The sequence below is a fragment of the Neovison vison genome, chromosome 10 (assembly GCF_020171115.1).
Source record: "Neovison vison isolate M4711 chromosome 10, ASM_NN_V1, whole genome shotgun sequence".
Lineage (NCBI taxonomy): Eukaryota > Metazoa > Chordata > Mammalia > Carnivora > Mustelidae > Neogale > Neogale vison.
The window spans coordinates 15,513,485-15,531,565 of record NC_058100.1 but is presented as its reverse complement, the minus strand read 5'-3'; the positions used below and the strand labels follow the sequence as shown (position 1 = coordinate 15,531,565).

Sequence of the window (18,081 nt, the reverse complement as noted above, 5' to 3'; positions counted from 1 at the left end):
TCCGCCCAGGGAAATTATGAAGAGAGAACAGAAAGGGACATAGCTAATGTTTTGTGCTTATGACACCCAAAGACATACATCATTTATTTTCACATTTTATTGGTACGAACATAGGCACAAGGCCATGACTAACTCCAAGGCTGGTAAGTGTGTGTAGTGTCTAGGTTGATGGGCATGGGGAACACCACCTTCAAGGGGGAGGGGGTAGGAAATGATACTATGCAACGGTTGGTGGTTCTACCTTTTAGTCAAGTTAGATCATTATAAAGCGACATCTCCTCTTTGTCTATCTTCAACTCACCATAGAAAAGCTTTTATCTGAATGCCATGACCAAATTCTTATTAGAAATGGCTTTCCAATTTTTTTTCTTTTGTAAAACTGCTATTGACAACACTGTCAACATTTTAGAGACACAGTAATACTTTATACTGATACTAAATAATGATATATTAAATTCTAAACATATATTATCTCATTTCATCCCTATCACAACATTTTAAAGATACTGGATGAGGAAACCAGGATTCAGTGAGGTTAAGTGGCTTTAGTCATAGCGCTAAAAAAACACTGGGACTGGGATCCAAACTCAAGTTTCCCTGATTCCAAAGTTTATTTTTTAAAATCATCCCTTCATAAGGCTCCATGGGAATTTGTAATTTTCCTAGTTAGGAGAATTTGAAACAGTGAGAATAGATGGAATCACCCACAGGAGAACTGAAGTGTGAAAAAAATTTCAACCAATCATTTGATTTTTTCAAATCAATCCCCAAATCAGCATCTTTATGCAAAATCTTCTAATTGTTAAATGTTGGAAAAATATTACTTAAGAAAAATACTATAGGCAATACAGTGTAGGGGGGATGGGGAAGTAAATGTGGTCTGTGTGCTGCCAGTTTGCTATATGAACCCTAAAAAGGAACTGAAGGAATGTGGGGATGCTTTTACCTCACGTGAGACGACACAGTGAAGCAAACATTCAAAATGAGTCCTTCTAAAATGCTCAATAACATTCCCGTTAATCTGTGGTTAGTAAAAATTTACCAGAAATACGCAGCCATCAAAATGGTGTATCCAAGGGGAGGTCACAGTTAAGACAGAATATGGTTTTTCAAAAATACATTTTTATGTTTTTTTGAAAGGCAATCTTTAATAATATTTATAAATCTATACAATTGATTTTCATCCTACAGTTTTGTGCCTTTTAGCATATTCAACAATGTGCCAAACGTATCCAGGAAACCAAGGAAACAACTTAAATTAAAATTGCAAAAAAAAGAGGTGGCCCTATCATAGAGGAGTGACTAGTTAATTTACTTAGGCTAGCAGGTTGCACGAAGGAAGAAAATGATAATGCAACAAGCTTTGGGAGAGCTGACCCTCTTCTGAGAGTTAACCTTTGTGCTCACAAATAGTTATCTGAAATATTTCTAAGGTATGAATGGAAATAACAGCAGATTGCATTACCTACATCCCGAAGGTCAGAGGTTCAGATTACCAAGGTAATGAAACTTCAGCGAGCTGCTGCAGATCTATTAGGTTTGTCAGTTTTTATAAGCACGCTTACTTCAGGCATGCAATTATAACGTAAAGGACCCATACTGGCAAAAATTCAGCAGCTGGATCTCAGCAGCAGTATTCAAATGTCAGATGAGGGGGAGGACATCCACCTTTATGAGCAGGCTTTTAAGATGAGTCAGGTGGTGAGGGTAAAGTAGAGAGGAATTGGGAGATGAATGCAAATATATCAGACATAAAAATCCATCTCCAGATAAAAACTTTGTATTTTTCCCAGAGGTGTCTCAGAGGGTAATCATAAGCATCAATTAATTTCCATTCTTCCATTTAAATGGCTTAAGAGATCCCAACAGAGGTGACACAGATTATTAGAAACCAGCAACTTTATAAAAACCCTAGGGTGATAGTCTTCTGTAAAAATGGGTTATTTAGTGGCAACGTAGATCAACAGAGCAGGTACAGATTTTAATTTACCGTTAATGTCACCTAATCCTGGTTTTAATTTACAACTGATAAAATATAACATGGAGGCAAATCCACTCAGATGTTCTAAGAGGAACAGGGAGCATGTCTTAGGCTGGCACAAAACTCAAAGGTTGAATGAAAATCACGTGATTACTATTCCCTAGTCATCCCCAGCCAAGAGTAGTTTTATAGCTATGCAGACTCTAACCATAGATGGTTACCCTAGCAGGTACAGTTCTCTTTCATGAGACAAACATTTCACTTGGGGATTTGTGAATCAGATGTTTCTCAATATGTGGTACTATTCTAGTAAGTTTTGATTCAACTACTTGCCAGATCTCAAGTGGTACTTCTAAGAATGGTTACAACACCTATTTCCATGATAAATTCATTGCTGTTTTTTTTTAAAGATTTTATTTATTTATTTGGCAGAGAGAGAAATCACAACTAGGCAGAGAGGCAGGCAGAGAGAGAGAGGGGGAAGCAGGCTCCCCGCCGAGCAGAGAGCCCGACGTGGGGCTCGATCCCAGGACCCTGAGATCATGACTTGTACTGAAGGCAGAGGCTCAACCCACTGAACCACCCAGGGGCCCCTCATTGCTGTTTTCTAATGGTGATAACGGATCACTACAAATTAACAGGTCTGCTGTTAAACGCTATTCTGCAGACCAACAAGATCTGAAATTTCAGTTTTTGTGTTTCTAAAATTGCAGGAGCAGATTAGATCCATCTGTAAGCTCTTCTAACTGCCCATAAAGGTGTGTTTTGAATAGGGTCAGGGCGAGGCCCCTGCATTATTGAAGCAAGCCCAGTGGTGATGTCCAGGTTCCATTTTCCTTTGTGAAGTTGGAATTCTGTCTACAACCAGCGCTGAAGATGATTCACTCGGAAAAATCCCTCATATGACTGCAATCCTGTCAATGGTTCTTGCTAATAAGTACCGAGTTACAAGATGGGGGGCAGAACTTTCTGTGGGAAAGTGCACAGTATTGCATTCTAGCAAATTAATACACGGACATTGGTATCACGACCGGTTGGTGTGACAGAAATTACTTTCCCGACCAAAAGGAATGGAAGAGGACGAGAAGGCCCCAGAAGGATGTCAAAGTAGGGAGAGAGAGTCTGGCTCTGAAGAGTAGCGCAAGCATCTCAGCTTTTTGTTGTTTTTATTTTTTAATGCGTCCACTTGAAACTCATGTTGGTATAATACGCTAAGGGGAACTAAAGACATGAGAAGCTAACTTACTTGGTTTAGCCCAGGTCACATCTATGGCAGTGTGGTTAAGAACGGTTGCAGTGAGGTTGGTGCCCCTCTCTGGAAGACCAGCTAATGTTGTCACGGTAGCTTCTTGGCTCGGTGTAAAACCCACGCTGTTGTGTACAAACACCTTATACTCGTACGTCGTAAACCTGGAAGGTCATGTTTCAAAAAGTCATTACATATTTCTCTTTTAAGGAAAACAAAACACACACATTGCTTTTTCCTTACAAAATACAGTATTCCCCAAATGCATAACATGCTGTTTCCCCCTACAGAAGGGAATTATTTTCTTTTTCCTCCCTCCACAAAAAACACGCCACTATCTTTGTAGCTCTGGAGCCTTCACCACAGTGTCAGGAAAAATATTTTATTAGGAATGCTAAAGCAAATAACCACTCTTTAAAACAAATGTGGTTTATCGTTTTCTCACTCTTACTGTTTTCGGAAGTGGTGAGGATTACAGCTCAATTCAAGATGCAATTACAAACCTGGCAACAGGCCAGCGTTCTATCTGAATTTGATCCAGACAGTTTTATGCTCTTCTTTTGGGAAACTCATCCATTTTCAAATATCAGAATCCCTCATCACCATTTTCTTCCTACACCTATCCTTCCCTCCCATAATCTCATTGGAAGACTGATAAACCCCTAAATTAAATCGTAACTGTGACCAAAGGGTACAACATTCTCCCGCCGAGAGTTTTGCTACAGCGAGCTGCATTTTGCTATCGTGTGAACATATTTACTTGAGTCAATACAGTGGAAACTGAATATTGCTTTGCAGAAGGAGAAAACTGGACATGGGGATGTGAGATGATGAGGACTTCCCAAGTCACGTATGAAATCAATGATAAAGTAAAGCCATCATTTTTTTTTTTAAATCTTTTTTGGCTCTTTCAGGTAGAAGACTGTCATGCTTTCTTCATTTGGTTCAAAACCACCCAGATAGGAAAATGCTATTTATAGATACAGTCAGGCTTTGTGTGGACAATGGCTTAGACCATGAAATTTGCTTAAACATGTTGCACACCACATCACTATCCCCGGGGTCATCCAGTACACAGGGCATATGCTGGCCTTAGATCATCATCACCTTTTTTGGGTTTATGATATCATCCCAGACTCCCTGCATCCAATGCAGGGCCCATGGAATGTGTCTCAGTAAGTCACAACTTATCAGGCTTGACAAAGAAGGGATGCCATTTACAGGGTTGTGTCAAATAATTCTGCCAGGATTCTCACAGCATTTTGCTGCCACCTATATTGAAGTCTGCTTCTACTGCTTGTTGAAGTCATCTTATTTTTCACTCATGGTCCAAAGATATTTTTGCAGGGCTGTGACTCAGCCACATATAAGGTGTCGGTCTGTTGTAGTGATGGGTAAGGACAGTGATTTCTTTGATGCTATTTACCTATTTCCCCCAAATAAGTACTAGCATCAAATTTTCTACATTTGTTTTCTTTAGCCTTTCTTCTTGTGACTTATTTTATTTATTTTTTTTCCTGCTTTGTATGATGTAATGGGTTGAATTCTGTGCTCCCAACCCCCAACCAGTATGTTTAACTTCCAATCCCTGGTACTGAATGTGAACTTATTTGGAGATAGGGATTTTGCAGACACAGTCAAGTCGAGGTCATTCTAGGTTCAGGAAAGCCCAAAATGCAATGGACTGATGTCTTTATAAAAACAGAGGAAAATTTTGATACAGATACAGAGACACACAGGGAGAAGATGGCCTTGTGAAGATGGGCAGACATTGAAGTTATACGGTCACGAGCCAAGGAACAACTTGGAACACATCATAAGTTGGAACAGGCAAGAAACAATTTTTCTCCAGACACTGAAGGAAGCATGACCCTGACAACAACTTAATTTTGGACTTTTAGCCTCCAGAAGTGCAAAACAATAAATTTCTATTGTTTTTTGTCACCCAGTTCGTTTCTAGCAGCTAGAAGAAACTACCACAAATGTTTTTCGGCAAGTGCCAAATAGTCAACATGAGCAAGACAGCTGAAAGATAATAATAGCACTTACTTAGTAGTTAGTATGTTTCAGGGATTTTCCACATGGGTTAACTCACTCGTTCCTCACAATTACCCTAGGAGAACAACTATTTTGGAAAAGGAGGAGAATAAGGCTCAAAGAGTTAAATAACTTGTCCAAGTTGTCAAGCTGGTAAGTGGAACAGTAGAGATTCAAACCCAGACAGTCCAATTATAGAGCTCGCTCTTTTAACCACGATGCAATGCTCCCACCATAATAATGATGGCAATAATAATAATCATCATCATAAGGATAATCTGATCTGTCAGTACTTGGATGATGTCCTATCACTGGGGCTTGACCTTTGAGTTATTTTTCTAGCACTGGGCATGGATTTTTGCTTACATATCCAGTCTCACCAAGTTTCCTCTGTAACCATAGTATGAATTTGAAAGATGGTGAGTTGGGGGTAAGAGGTAGCGAGTCTGTGACAACGGAATGAGACAAAAGCTAATGGCTCACTTGGGAACTGAACCAGCGACCTTGGCTTCATCAGCTTTCTCCTGGAGTGAAATACTTTTAATTGTGTTTTACTTCATGAAATGGCTTAACACAAATTTAGCTAGAGTCTGGATGCCTAATCTTCTCTCCTACAACAGTTGAATCTTTCTTTCACATGTCTATGCTATTATACATTTAGTAATCTCGATGGCTTTAAAGTGATACCATTTGTGTGGTTCTTTTCTGCAAATGGAATTAACAACATCACTGACTAAATGATACATTGTAAACAACTTCTGTAGGGATTTTAGGCTATTCCATCATAATTTGGCTGTGTTGAAATATACAATTTATACATGCACAGAAGAAATTGAGGTCATATAGATAACTGGATTGTCCATTTCCAAAGTAGTATTAAAATTTTTAAGTGAGACATGGCTGTAGAATATTTCCACTTCAAATAATAAATTACCTGCTACATTTTACAGATAAGAAAACTGAGACCCTGAGAAGTTAAGTGGATTTGCCTAAGGCTCTACGACTAGTTAAGATGACTAAACAAGCCTCTAGTCTCATTTCTAATCTTAAATTCTTTCCATTATTCATCATTTTATTTAATTGGGAAACCAATAGGCATTTGACTTGATGTCATGCATCTGTCTTTTGCATTTTCTTTAACTTCCAATTGGTTAAGTTAACTTTTTAAGGATATAGAATCTTGAATTCTCTTCAATAAAATACAAAAATAAATCATTTGCATTGCATCCAAAATCTAATCTTTATGTTTGCCAGTGTATATACTTATGACTATACATCTCAGTTTGTATTTTGCTACTTCATGTCAAAAAAGAATACACATATTAGGGTATTTAAAGTGGTTTTTTCTTCTGTCCACTTGAGGTAAGCTCATTTTTGGATGGACTGAGGTGTTGATTATTGACATCAAATGTGACATTCCATTTAGTTAATAATAAAAGGATACTTTTAAAAGAAAAATTCTAGACTCATTGATATCATATACTCGTGCAAAACTTAGGTATATCAAACCAATTTCTTCTCTAAATACTAAATGTGTGTCATAGGACCGTCTTCAAAAAGCACCATTTTAAACTCTGTAAGAAACAGCTTTTGAAATCTGCAAAGTGAATGTACATTTCATATAGGGTCTATTCTGTACTCAGTAACACCAACTGTTTGAGGTGCATTTAGGAATACTGGGTTATTACAATGCTTATTCTCTAAATTATTAATTTGTCTGAGACCACCCTCTAGGTCTCCCTTCACCAATACACAGAAAATGGAAATTTTTGTTGTGTTATAAGAAATGATTATGGTATTTTTCCTTGTAAAAGATAATTTATACTAAAAACTTATTTATGGTAATGTACTCATTTCAAGGTTCAGCTGTTCTTGCTCAAGTGAATTAGAAAGTTAGGTTCCGATTAGATGTTGAAGTTCTTATAACCCAGGAATCTGTTTATTTACAGAGTAGCAAATTTTATAAATGAATGAATGGATATTTCACAGTTACTAAAGCATTCAGTCTCATAACTTTCAGGGCATATACGATTTGGTAAACTAGTATCACAAAAATCTACCTGCCCAACAAAGAAGTCCTACTAAAACTTAGCAAGATGTTTCTTTTACACATTATACTGTCTCTCATGTTGCTACATCATTTCATTCATTCATTCATTCATTCATTCGTTCGTTCATTCATTTAAGAATATTTGTTGAACACTAACAACATTCTAGATGCTAAACATAATGAACAGGATATCTGTTCCACTGGAGAACATACCTATTTACAGAAATATGTTTTTAAATTAGAACTCCTAAAATATGGGTTCATTTATTCCCTTTTCTTCCAACATGGTTCAGATAGAGCATCTAGCTGAACCTCATCCAGTCATCCAGTCTTCACGGAGGAGGTAATATTTGGGATAGGTACTGATGACAAGTGGCATTTTGTGCAATGAAGACATTTGTCTAGTGGGAAGCAACATTCCAGGGCAAAACGTGTGAAGGCTTGTATCTTGAAAGGGTCTGATGTGTTTTTGTAACCAATAAAATTCTACAGTGCAGCCACAGAATGCCTCAGGTTATTTTCATCAGAATTAAAAATGTGTCAACTTTATTGATGTCCTAACAGAATTCATGTGTCAATATTGTCACCAATATAAATCATGCTTCTGAAAATGCAGGCTATTCACTTGCTTCTTCCACTAACTCTTCTTCATATCTGCCACAGCCCAGCACGTGCTGGAGGAGCAGCACACCTGGGAGGATTTGAGAAACCTCAGATAGCATACTGTTCCTTCCATGCCCAAATCCTTTGTGGGAATGAACACAAAAGCAAGCAAAAATGCAACACTTGTTTCTACTGCTTAAATCTGCAATATATATATATATATACTGTCAATTCACTGACAGTATCTGCTTGTTCTTTATACCACTTACTTACCATTTCTAAAAATGCTACTGAAGATTTTTTTCTTTTGATATTGAAGAGTAATGCTTATCACCCTTGAAAGTTTTCATAACACGGTACTTTCCAGATTGCGAGGGCAAGCTGCTGCTGTCATATTATTGTGGCCATCTACAATCGTGCTGCCAGAAGGACACACTTAAAATAATTTTGCTGTAATTTCTTTCTTTGCTATGTCATCACATTAGAAAAAAATGCAAAGAAACTAGTTTGGGGGGTTTTTTGTTTGTTTTTTGGTTCTGAATAAAACATGAGGGAAAAAAAATCTCCTATGACAAAAATGCATTCTTCCACATTTGGAGACTCATTTTTCTTGAGGTAAGGTTTCATACGATGGCACTTGCAAAAGGATAGCTTGAGGTAAATTTAGAGCAATGAAAAAAAATTCAATGGAGACACTGTGACTCTACTACTTTAATTTAAATGTGAAATAGACACATATTTGCTTATTTTGAATAAGTCTCTTCCTATGAGATGGCACAACAACGTGTTTAGAAGTTGGCTTTCATTCTGAGACCTGACTTTTATTCACATTTTGACATTAACAAAGAAAATAAAAGGATCTATTTCACATTAGTGGTCATGGAAGAAAAGCCTTCCTTCCACTTCCATTTTTTTTTTCTTTTCTTTCCCTTTTCTGCAATTGACACTGTTTACTGAAACCACAGTTCTACAAAAGCGTGAAAAACCCAAATACAAAGCAGTGGCCAGAGCTGCCTGTGAAAAGAACACTCAGAAGAACCGGAAGAGAGGGAAGCCCAGGAGCAAGGTATTAAGAAGAGGTCAGAAGATAAAAGGGTAAGCCTGAAGGTCCCAGCAGTCCCTGGCTTCTCCAGGCAACAGGGGCTACATCCAGGGCGATGGGTGGGGAGAAGGTTTCCTACCTCCCCCTGCCTTCCCTTGGCAGATCCCACCAGGTCTCCTGGAACGGGCCCTGTCTTTCCATATTAGCAAAGCAGCGCATGTCATCTGTGTACATTTGATCTTATTGCAGAGGAGGGGAATGAAAGGTCTCTTCTTTTAAATATTATCTCCCAGAAATTACATCCTCTTTTAGAACTTGAAACATTTCATTTTGGAAGGTTTGAAAAAATTAGAATCTATGCCAATAAAATTTAAACTTAGATTTTATGATATATTTAGCTAAAGAATTTAATTTTAAAATACTCAAGTCCAAACTATTTTTTGAAAATGAGATGAATATTTAATTGTGAATACTTTCATTTATTTATTTAAAAGATTTATTTACAGTGCACCTGGGTGGCTTAGAAGGTCAAGCATCTGCCTTGGCTCCTCATCAGTGGGGAGCCTGCTTCTCCCTCTCCCTCTGCCGTTCCCTCCACTCGTGCTCTCTTGACCCCATGTCTCTGTCAAATAAATAAATAAAATCTTTTTATTTTTATTTATTTATTTTTTTTAAAAGATTTTATTTATTCATTTGACAGGCGGAGATCACAAGTAGGCAGAGAGACAGGCGGATTGAGAGGAGGAAGCAGGCTCCCCGCTGAGCAGAGAGCCCGATGCAGGACTCGATCCCAGAATCCTGGGATCAGGACCTGAGCTGAAGGCAGAGGCTTTAACCCACTGAGCCACCCAGGCGCCCCTAAATAAAATATTTTTAAAAAAGATTCATTTACTTATTTTAGAGGTGGGGTAGAGGGGCCAGGGGAGAGAGAGAATCCTCAAGCAGACTCCCCATTGAGCATGGAGCCAGACGTGTGACTCAAGCCCAGGATCCTGAGATCATGACCCACACTGAAATAAAGAGTCAGGCAATTAACCAACTACACCACCCAGGCACCCTGAATACTTTCATTTGAAGATAAGACAATTAATGCATCCTTGAGGAGTCACATGGAAGTCTCTTTCCAGACTGTCATTGCAAAGAAGTACATTTAGAAAAGGAACAGGAGTTGGAACATACCTCCCTTTATAAATTTAATTGCAGCTAAGGTTCTATTATCTACAAGTCAACATCTTCCTTAAAACAGAAAAAATAACTTACTATTTCTTATAACTTGTTCTTCCTGCATCAAATCCAAAACAAAAAAGAGGGCATGCCATCACTGTGTTCTTGGTAGTTTTATCTGATCACTCAGAAAAAAGCCACTGGAAATCATAAGGGTGAACTGATGTTTACAATGAGGAGGTCGCTGCCCCCCATTAAACCTTGCCTGGCTCACCTCAGCTTCAGATGATAACAGCATGTTCACCAGGTTTTCCAAGTGATGAAAATGTCAGGGAACCCAAAGTTATGGTTCCCCCAACAACCATAACTTGACTATTTTGCACAGAATTATTAAGGAAGAAAAGTTAGAAACTGACAAATCATATAAACTTACAGTTACACGGAGTTCATGTCTACATAGAGCAAAAATTCAATAATAAGACAACTTAACTGTGTAGCTCAGATAAAATCACCTCTTACCTAAGACAATCATAGGAACAAAACTATTTTTGTTTGAACTAAATTATTTAGATGATTAGCTCAGAATATTCTATTCTATACATGGAGATAAAATGGGAAAAATAACTACTAGAATGATTTGAACTTCAGAATATCATAATAATTTGTATTAAATTGGTGTGTTTTCTATCTATCATAAACATACAGCTAACTAAAATAGATCATTTGGCCAACGAAATTGACTTCAATTTATATTTACATGCACAGATACATACATAAAGGGATGCCCGGTGAATCTTAATTTTACTTTTTATATCAAGAAAAGTGCCATTTTAAAAACCGATTCTAGATATAGCTGTGGGGATATCAGGTCAAGACTGAGGGAGCCACCTCAGTGTTCCACTTATTTATGTATATGTAAGATAAGAAAGAAGGGATGATGGAGTCTGAGGGGAATAGGAAATTGCTTGTTCTCTTAAAGGCTTTAGAATTCAATTAGTCCTCCCCACTCTGAAAAATAGCAACCAAACAAATAAGTCCAGAAGACAAAAGCCAAAGGGTAGGGTCATTAAGGAGCTGTGAGACAGGTGGGTAACAAAGTGAGCTGAGAGCTTGGGTCCTCCCCTCTGCTGTCTGAGAGACCCCTAGCTTACCAGCAGGGGCCGTGAGCCCTCGCGGCTAGCGGTCAAGGTGGGTAATGGCAGCTTCTTCGGAGAAAGATCACTTCGTAAAAAGAACGGTCACAGCACATGGTGCCCATCTGTGGACTAATTTCCAGTTTTCTCTTAGAGCTGTGAGAGAATCCTCCACGGGCTGAAAGGGACCCTAGACTTTTTTTTTTTTTTTTTGGACTTACAAAGGGTAGAGGGCTAGGAAAAAAGTTCTCATCATATGAAGACTCACACTGTTTATGTTTAATGCATATTGTTTTTTTTTACCACAAGCTGCTTACAGGGGCCATAGCAGTTATTTGAATAAAAAAGATTTTTTTTTTTTTTTGCTAGTCTTAGCAGGAAAAAAAATCCCTTGGCATTTAGTATTATGAGGCTAGTCAAAATACCACTCAGCATATTTTGTTAGATGTATACCTCCCTTTTAGAAATAGCTGTCATCCCTATGTTTATGTCACCTTACATTTCAACATGATTTCTGAGGATTGAACTATATCTCTTTTCTTAGATCTTAGATTTGGATTTCTCATTAAAAATTCTTAGAGGTATCACTAAAATTTCAATAATAAATATTTGGCTTTGGCTCTCTTTCATAACTTTTCATTTCTTCTACAAAGAAGCATTAATTTTCTGAGGTTTATTCTCTTTTTCAAACATCTCATGGCTAAACATCTGATTCAGTAATGTTAAATAGTCAAGGTCTGTTTATTTTAGAAATGGTATATTTAAGGCCTTCAGAGTTCACAGATTGTAGAAAGTTACTTTTCTATATGATTGTCCTATGCAATACTGGTGACCAAGTAGCGAACTGGGATGACAGCAATTAATACAAGGGAGCCTGGGTTGCTCAGTTGGTTAAGCACCTGCCTTTGGCTCAGGTCTTGATCTCAGGGTCCTGGGATTGACCCCTGCTCCACCCTTCCCCCCATGCTCTTTCTCTCTCAAATAAATAATAAAATCTTAAAAAAAAAAAAAAAGCAATTAGTACACACATAGCCATGGGTGTGGTATGTTTTCCTCCACTAGACTGTGAGTGAGGTCTCCCAGGCCAAGGGTTATGCTGAATTCATTTTTGTCTTATCCTAGGGCCTTTTAGCAAGAAGAAATTGCTGAATACACGAATTTCTTCAACTGAAGTGGTAATTATAGAATGGTGTTGGATGAAGTAAATAATTAAAAATCGTGAACAGTCTAGTGGCCATGATAATTTAGGTTGACTTACCAAAAAATGGCAATTTCCTGTGGTTCACTCTATAGTTTCATCAGATTCATGCTGCCTCCCCACTCCCCAGAACCTTACAAGGTTTTCCTTGTAAGGTTTTCCCATCACAATCCTTTAAGAAGGATGGAGATTTTCCTAGTTCTATCCATTCCCCTAAAGAGAATAACAATACAATAAACATTCCTAAGGCACAGAGAAATGAAATAACCCACCCTTTCCTGAGTTAATGTATTCGTTCATTTAACAACTATTCCTGGGTCCAGGATGTGCAAACAGTAGTCTAGGGACTGAAGGTTCAGAAGTTATGAAGGCAAAGCCCTGCCTCAGGGTAGATCTGAGAACATCATGGGGTGTTCAGACAAGTCCCCAGGCCAGTACATTACTGACTCTAGTGATATGTGAGGGTGTTGTAAGAATACAGAGGGGCAGCTGAGTCAGACCAGGAGTCAGGGCAGGGAAGCCCACTAGGAAACTTCCCAGCCAGCGTGAGATGGATAAGCTGGTCAGACAAAGAGAGAGGGCAGCGACGGGGAGAAGCTGAGCCGGGAAGTATGGCACATCACAGGCCCTGGAAGTGCGGTGAACGAGGCTGGGCCAAGCCTCGGTGAGGACGAGGAGGGAGGCCAGGCCAGAGCTGTACACAGTGGTCAGAGTAGAGCCAGTCAGTAGTGAGTCCAGGAAAATAATAAAGCTTATAGGAAAGTTATTGAAAAACACGTCTGAAAAGCATTCATACAACACTCTTTGTGGGTTTTTGTTTTGTTTTCTGGTGATGTGATTACATTGCTTGGACTCATCAAAGCTGAGAAATGATTCAATTCTGTCCAATCTCTTCATTTTATCGACCAAGTTAAGCCTGGAGAAGTTACATGACTTGCGTGAAGTCCCAGACCCGTTCTCCAGCGCTGGGTGAAACGCACCCAGGTCAGCGGGCTCTCCCACAAGGTGCTCTTCGCTGACATCCTGTTTGCCCGTCTCCTGGTTCCTTTAAACCTTACGTTGAATTCTTTCAAATCTGAGGTGTGCCAACTAAACAATTTTTTGTGGGTTGGACCAGTGACTTGTAACAATTATTTTCCAGAAATACTAAGTATTTGGTAAGTGCCCAGTCATTCTCCCCTCCTCCCCCATTTTATAGATGCTCAGTTTTTCCAAATTTCTCTATTAAGTTTTCATGTCTTGCTAGAGCTTAAACATGTACAAGTTTGAATTCAAAAGGCTTATTTTAAGTGTACAGTTAAGATGGCAAACATGAAACATGCTGACTGTTGCAGTTCGATGATTAATGCCACAGATAATCACCGAACATGTTTTATTGCACAACTGATAACATGCGCACACAATGAAGACACAAAGATACTCTGAACTAGTCAACGTGCTCAAGACTAAATGCCAGCGTTTGTTTTTATAGTTTTTGTAATCTCACCTGCTAAGACCCTTATCTTCATAAAACCACTGAGTTCCTGAATAAATATTGTGCCACAGATTTAAATCTTCTGGGGGATTTGATGCAAGTGGTTGCTGGATTTTACGTCTCAGAAGCTCATATCTAAAGCAAAAGACAAGCAGAAACATTGGGATTATCTCAACTAATGTTATTACCAAAACTCAGGTTGTTTCATAGCATGAGTGTCTGGTGTATGCACGTAAACGAAAAGAAAACATCTTAATTTACAATCATGAAGTTTTTTTTCCCAGATAATCACTGTCTTCTGGCTCAAGTTTCAGGTATTCAATTATTTTGAAACAATCAGCTACATTCACATTTTACTATTATCAGTAAGAATGATAACATTTTAGATTTTTTCTATTTCAGATTTGCCAAAACATTATCACCAGTTTCACACAAAGTGGAAATACAAAATGCTTATAAAGTTAATGGTTTTCTAAGACATCAACCCATCAGTGCTTTATAAATAATGATAATATTATCAACTTGCTGCTCTTGGCTGAGTGTCAAGTTGAGGTTGTTAAAAAGCTATTTCAGAATCACACACGTTTCTTTCATCTTATCTATGTCCCTGACCACATTCTTTACAAGTTTCCAGATAATAATACCCTGCCAGAGAATTATTGTGTTAGCTTCAGAATTTTGAGGCATTTTTGTGTAAATGTATCATTCAGAACAGGCATTGAGTTTGTCTAACATATAATAAAAACATATTCTGAAAATCAAGAGAAGGATTACATCAAAAATTGTTAGGGAACAGTGATTGTTGTTTGAAGGGGTTTTAGAGCTTCACAAAATTATATTTCTATCTCGAACTTCTATGGCTCCATATAAGTCGAGATACACAATATGAAATTGTATTCGAGTTATGAGCGTGGGTATCCAATTAGGAATTAGTTCTACATTCATACATGAGTAAAAGCCTTCCTTCCTTCTTTCTTTCTTTCCTTCCTTCCTTCCTGGAGATAAGACCATAGCAAAATCCAAATGCACAGTCACTTTCTCTTACCTCAAATTGGGTCCGTTTGGTCTGGATGGTGGCTGCCACGAAATTCCAACATATGACTCACTTAGTGGAACCACCAACAATGGGTTAATGCCCTGAGGTAGGGTTGGGTGGGTGGTAACATGGGTAGGTAAACTCTCTGTGCACCCTCCTAGGTATCCGTTACCTCCTGAGCAAGCCACAATGGTGACAGAGTAATTAGTAAAAGGAATCAGATGAGTAATTACTTGACTTAACACTGAGGGAGTCACATTGGTTATTGTGATACGAGGATCCGGCATGCGGATCTCATAGCTAAGCAGGTCTCCATTCTGCATGAGTGGGGGTTTCCAAGTGACCTGAAATAAAAGATAAATTTAGAATCAGTGTGACAACACAGGAACCGAGCAAGTGAAGTTCACAAGACCTAGAATTTTGCCGTGCCTTGTTTTCACTTAAGCCACTTTCTAAATGCCTCCTTTCGACTTAGCCTTTTGCACTAGACAGTAATGAAAGGTTTGGGATCAATTAGCAGTACACCAGGAACTAAATGAAATGCTGTTTCCTGGGTTTGGCTTTTCGTCGTGATACTTTCTAGGACTGTCAGACTAATACACACCTTAGTGATTCATCTCCACTGTGGGTGTGCTAAAGGACACAGAGCACACACATGGAGGAAATTCACACATCCGCAGGCATCAATGGGGCAGCGGCAGGATTTGACAGTTTTCTTGTTTATAACTCAATTAAATGAAACATCAGAACTCCCCGCTTTGCATTATTAGTATGTACTCTAAATATGTCACTCTTTTTTTTTTTTTTTTTTTTGGATGGTGATGGTGGAGGAATCAGACTTTGCATTTTCTGAGGATGCACAATTGAGTTTCTGATTCTCACACGTGCATCATGTAGAAAGTAAAGCAATAGCGAATTCTAGTCTCAGATATATGAGATAAGCATTGAAAAAGGCAAGCAAAGGATGATCCTGTTTAACTAACACATGGGCCTGAGCACCAGAAAAAAAGAAACATTTTGTAATGGAATATTACAATGTTTAATATTCCTTTTTTTTTTTTGGCTAAATGGTAATACGCTCATGCTTTGGGGGTAAAAGAACCATAGAAAAATGTATATAGGCCATTAAAAAAATCATTTTTTTTACATACTATTTTGGTTTCTCTCTTACCATTGTCTTGCAACGTCCCTTAAATTTTGGAGTATATATTTCATCTCCTAAATAGCCTGTAAGCTTCCGGATGGCAGTGCCCAAATTGTATGCCCATTTAATGCCATGCACACAGAGATAGAATTCAGTAAGTAACTGTACTCACAGCTCATTAGATTATATGTTTTCCCTGAGCATAGTTATTTTAAAAATTTAAAAGACATATTTCCAGAGTAAATATATATTGATAATCACATTTGTAACTCTACACAAAATCAAAGTCAGAAAAAAGTAACAAAAATTAGGATAGAGAAGGACTGACCAACATTTTCTATCTTAAATCAAAAGGAAAAGAGTTTCTTCCAGAAGGAATATCACCTGGGATTTTGAGAGGGCATTCTTACTAATAAGTGGCAACAAAATGGGCTCCCCCCACATGTCAGTTGTCTAGTTGCTTGATGACTGTGTCCTAATTTATAATTAGCAATGACCCAGTGTCTATTCAGATTTTACTACATGGCTTGCAATTGTTAATTTTAAAAACTCCTTGGAGTGGACCACACTGTCCTAGGGCGAAAAGAAGGTTTAAATGTGTTCCTTATGAGCATAGCAGATGTGTCTGCATGTAGGGAAGACCAAAGAAACCTAAAGAGCAAAGGTTGTAGAAAAGATACAGGATTCTATTTGTTTTGGAGGTACAATGCTCAGTGGACACACACCAAAAAAGGAGTCAAGGTCAAACTCAGGGCTTCTTGATACTTGTCACGTACATGAACAATGGAAGGGTTATGATAGCTAAATTCAACCCTACTGATATGTGGAATACCACTTCTTTGCCTCTCAAGCCAGAACATTCCGAGTTCAGGTCAAGGTCTGGCAGCACTTGAAAGAATTAAAACTTAGGAGACAGTCTGTGCAGTTGAGCTAATAGTTAATTGATTTGGAACTTGGTACTGAGGCTGAGAGAAACCACTCATAACAAAACTTGAAGGGTGCTTGGGTGGCTCACTCGATTAAGCATCTGCCTTCAGCTCAGGTCATGATTCCAGAGTCCTGGGAGCAAGTCCTGTGTGGGGCTTCTTGCTCAGTGGGGACTCTGCATGTCCCTCTCTCTCTCAGTGGGGACTCTGCATCTCCCTCTCTCTCTGACCCTCACCCACTCATGCTCATGCTTTCTCTCTCAAATTAAATCAAATCTTTAAAAGAAAGAGATAAATCTTAGATAAGCTATCCAGAAGAGGTTAAGAGATTGGATGTAATGACACCGGAGACAGTCATTTGATCTTTGGGGAAAAAAAAAAACCTAATTTTCTCTACTATAAATGTTTACAACTAGAAATGAGCTATTTTTCTCATTTAAAAAGTTAGACCTAGAAAATGTCTTTTTGACAGTACTGAATTGGAAGACATGAATCTACTTCTACAGAAATTTTTCGAAGGACTTTTACGTGGAGAAGGCCATTGTCCTTATGGTCAGTAAGCTAACAGAAGTGGCGTCTAACTGGATTACCTTCCTGAAAATATCCTGCAGCCATTATTAAAAATAAATGTGTCTAAGATTTTTAAGGAGGCAGCTAGCTAAATATTGTATTCTATTCTTTCCTAGGCTTAAGACCATATTTACCATAGTATGGCCAAAATGTATGAGATTAACACTTTCAGTTTAACTTCCCAAGGTTTTTTATATATACATGGGCCAGAGGAAGGATTATGGAGTATTGCCGAATCCCCAAAAACCAGCACCAAAGAATCTCTTCCTGACCTGAATAAGCAAGAGATAGATGTTCTCTAAAACAGTAATTTTACATTGAAATCTATTTACATAGAATTATAGTTATTGGCTAGAAATAAAATGCTTATTTCAGAGCTGTCTTGCCTACCATAATTATTTTTTAGTTGAGTGCTTCTTAGATTTCCAGTTTTCTTTTCAGTTATTATTTTTTGGAAGCCTTCATGTCTTCATGTGA

General features: G+C 38.2%; 1 protein-coding gene across 1 annotated transcript in view; it reads right to left on the bottom strand.

Annotated features, from left to right (window-relative positions):
* The window catches only part of USH2A (usherin), a 689,941-nt gene that overhangs the window by 215,349 nt on the left and 456,511 nt on the right, over positions 1-18,081 (bottom strand). Inside the window, exons 41-43 of the mRNA XM_044266844.1 lie at positions 14,974-15,308; positions 13,941-14,063; positions 3,228-3,391 (exon numbers count right to left, since the gene is read on the bottom strand). Of these exons, the coding sequence (XP_044122779.1) occupies positions 3,228-3,391; positions 13,941-14,063; positions 14,974-15,308 (622 nt within the window). The remainder of the gene's footprint in view (positions 1-3,227; positions 3,392-13,940; positions 14,064-14,973; positions 15,309-18,081) is intronic.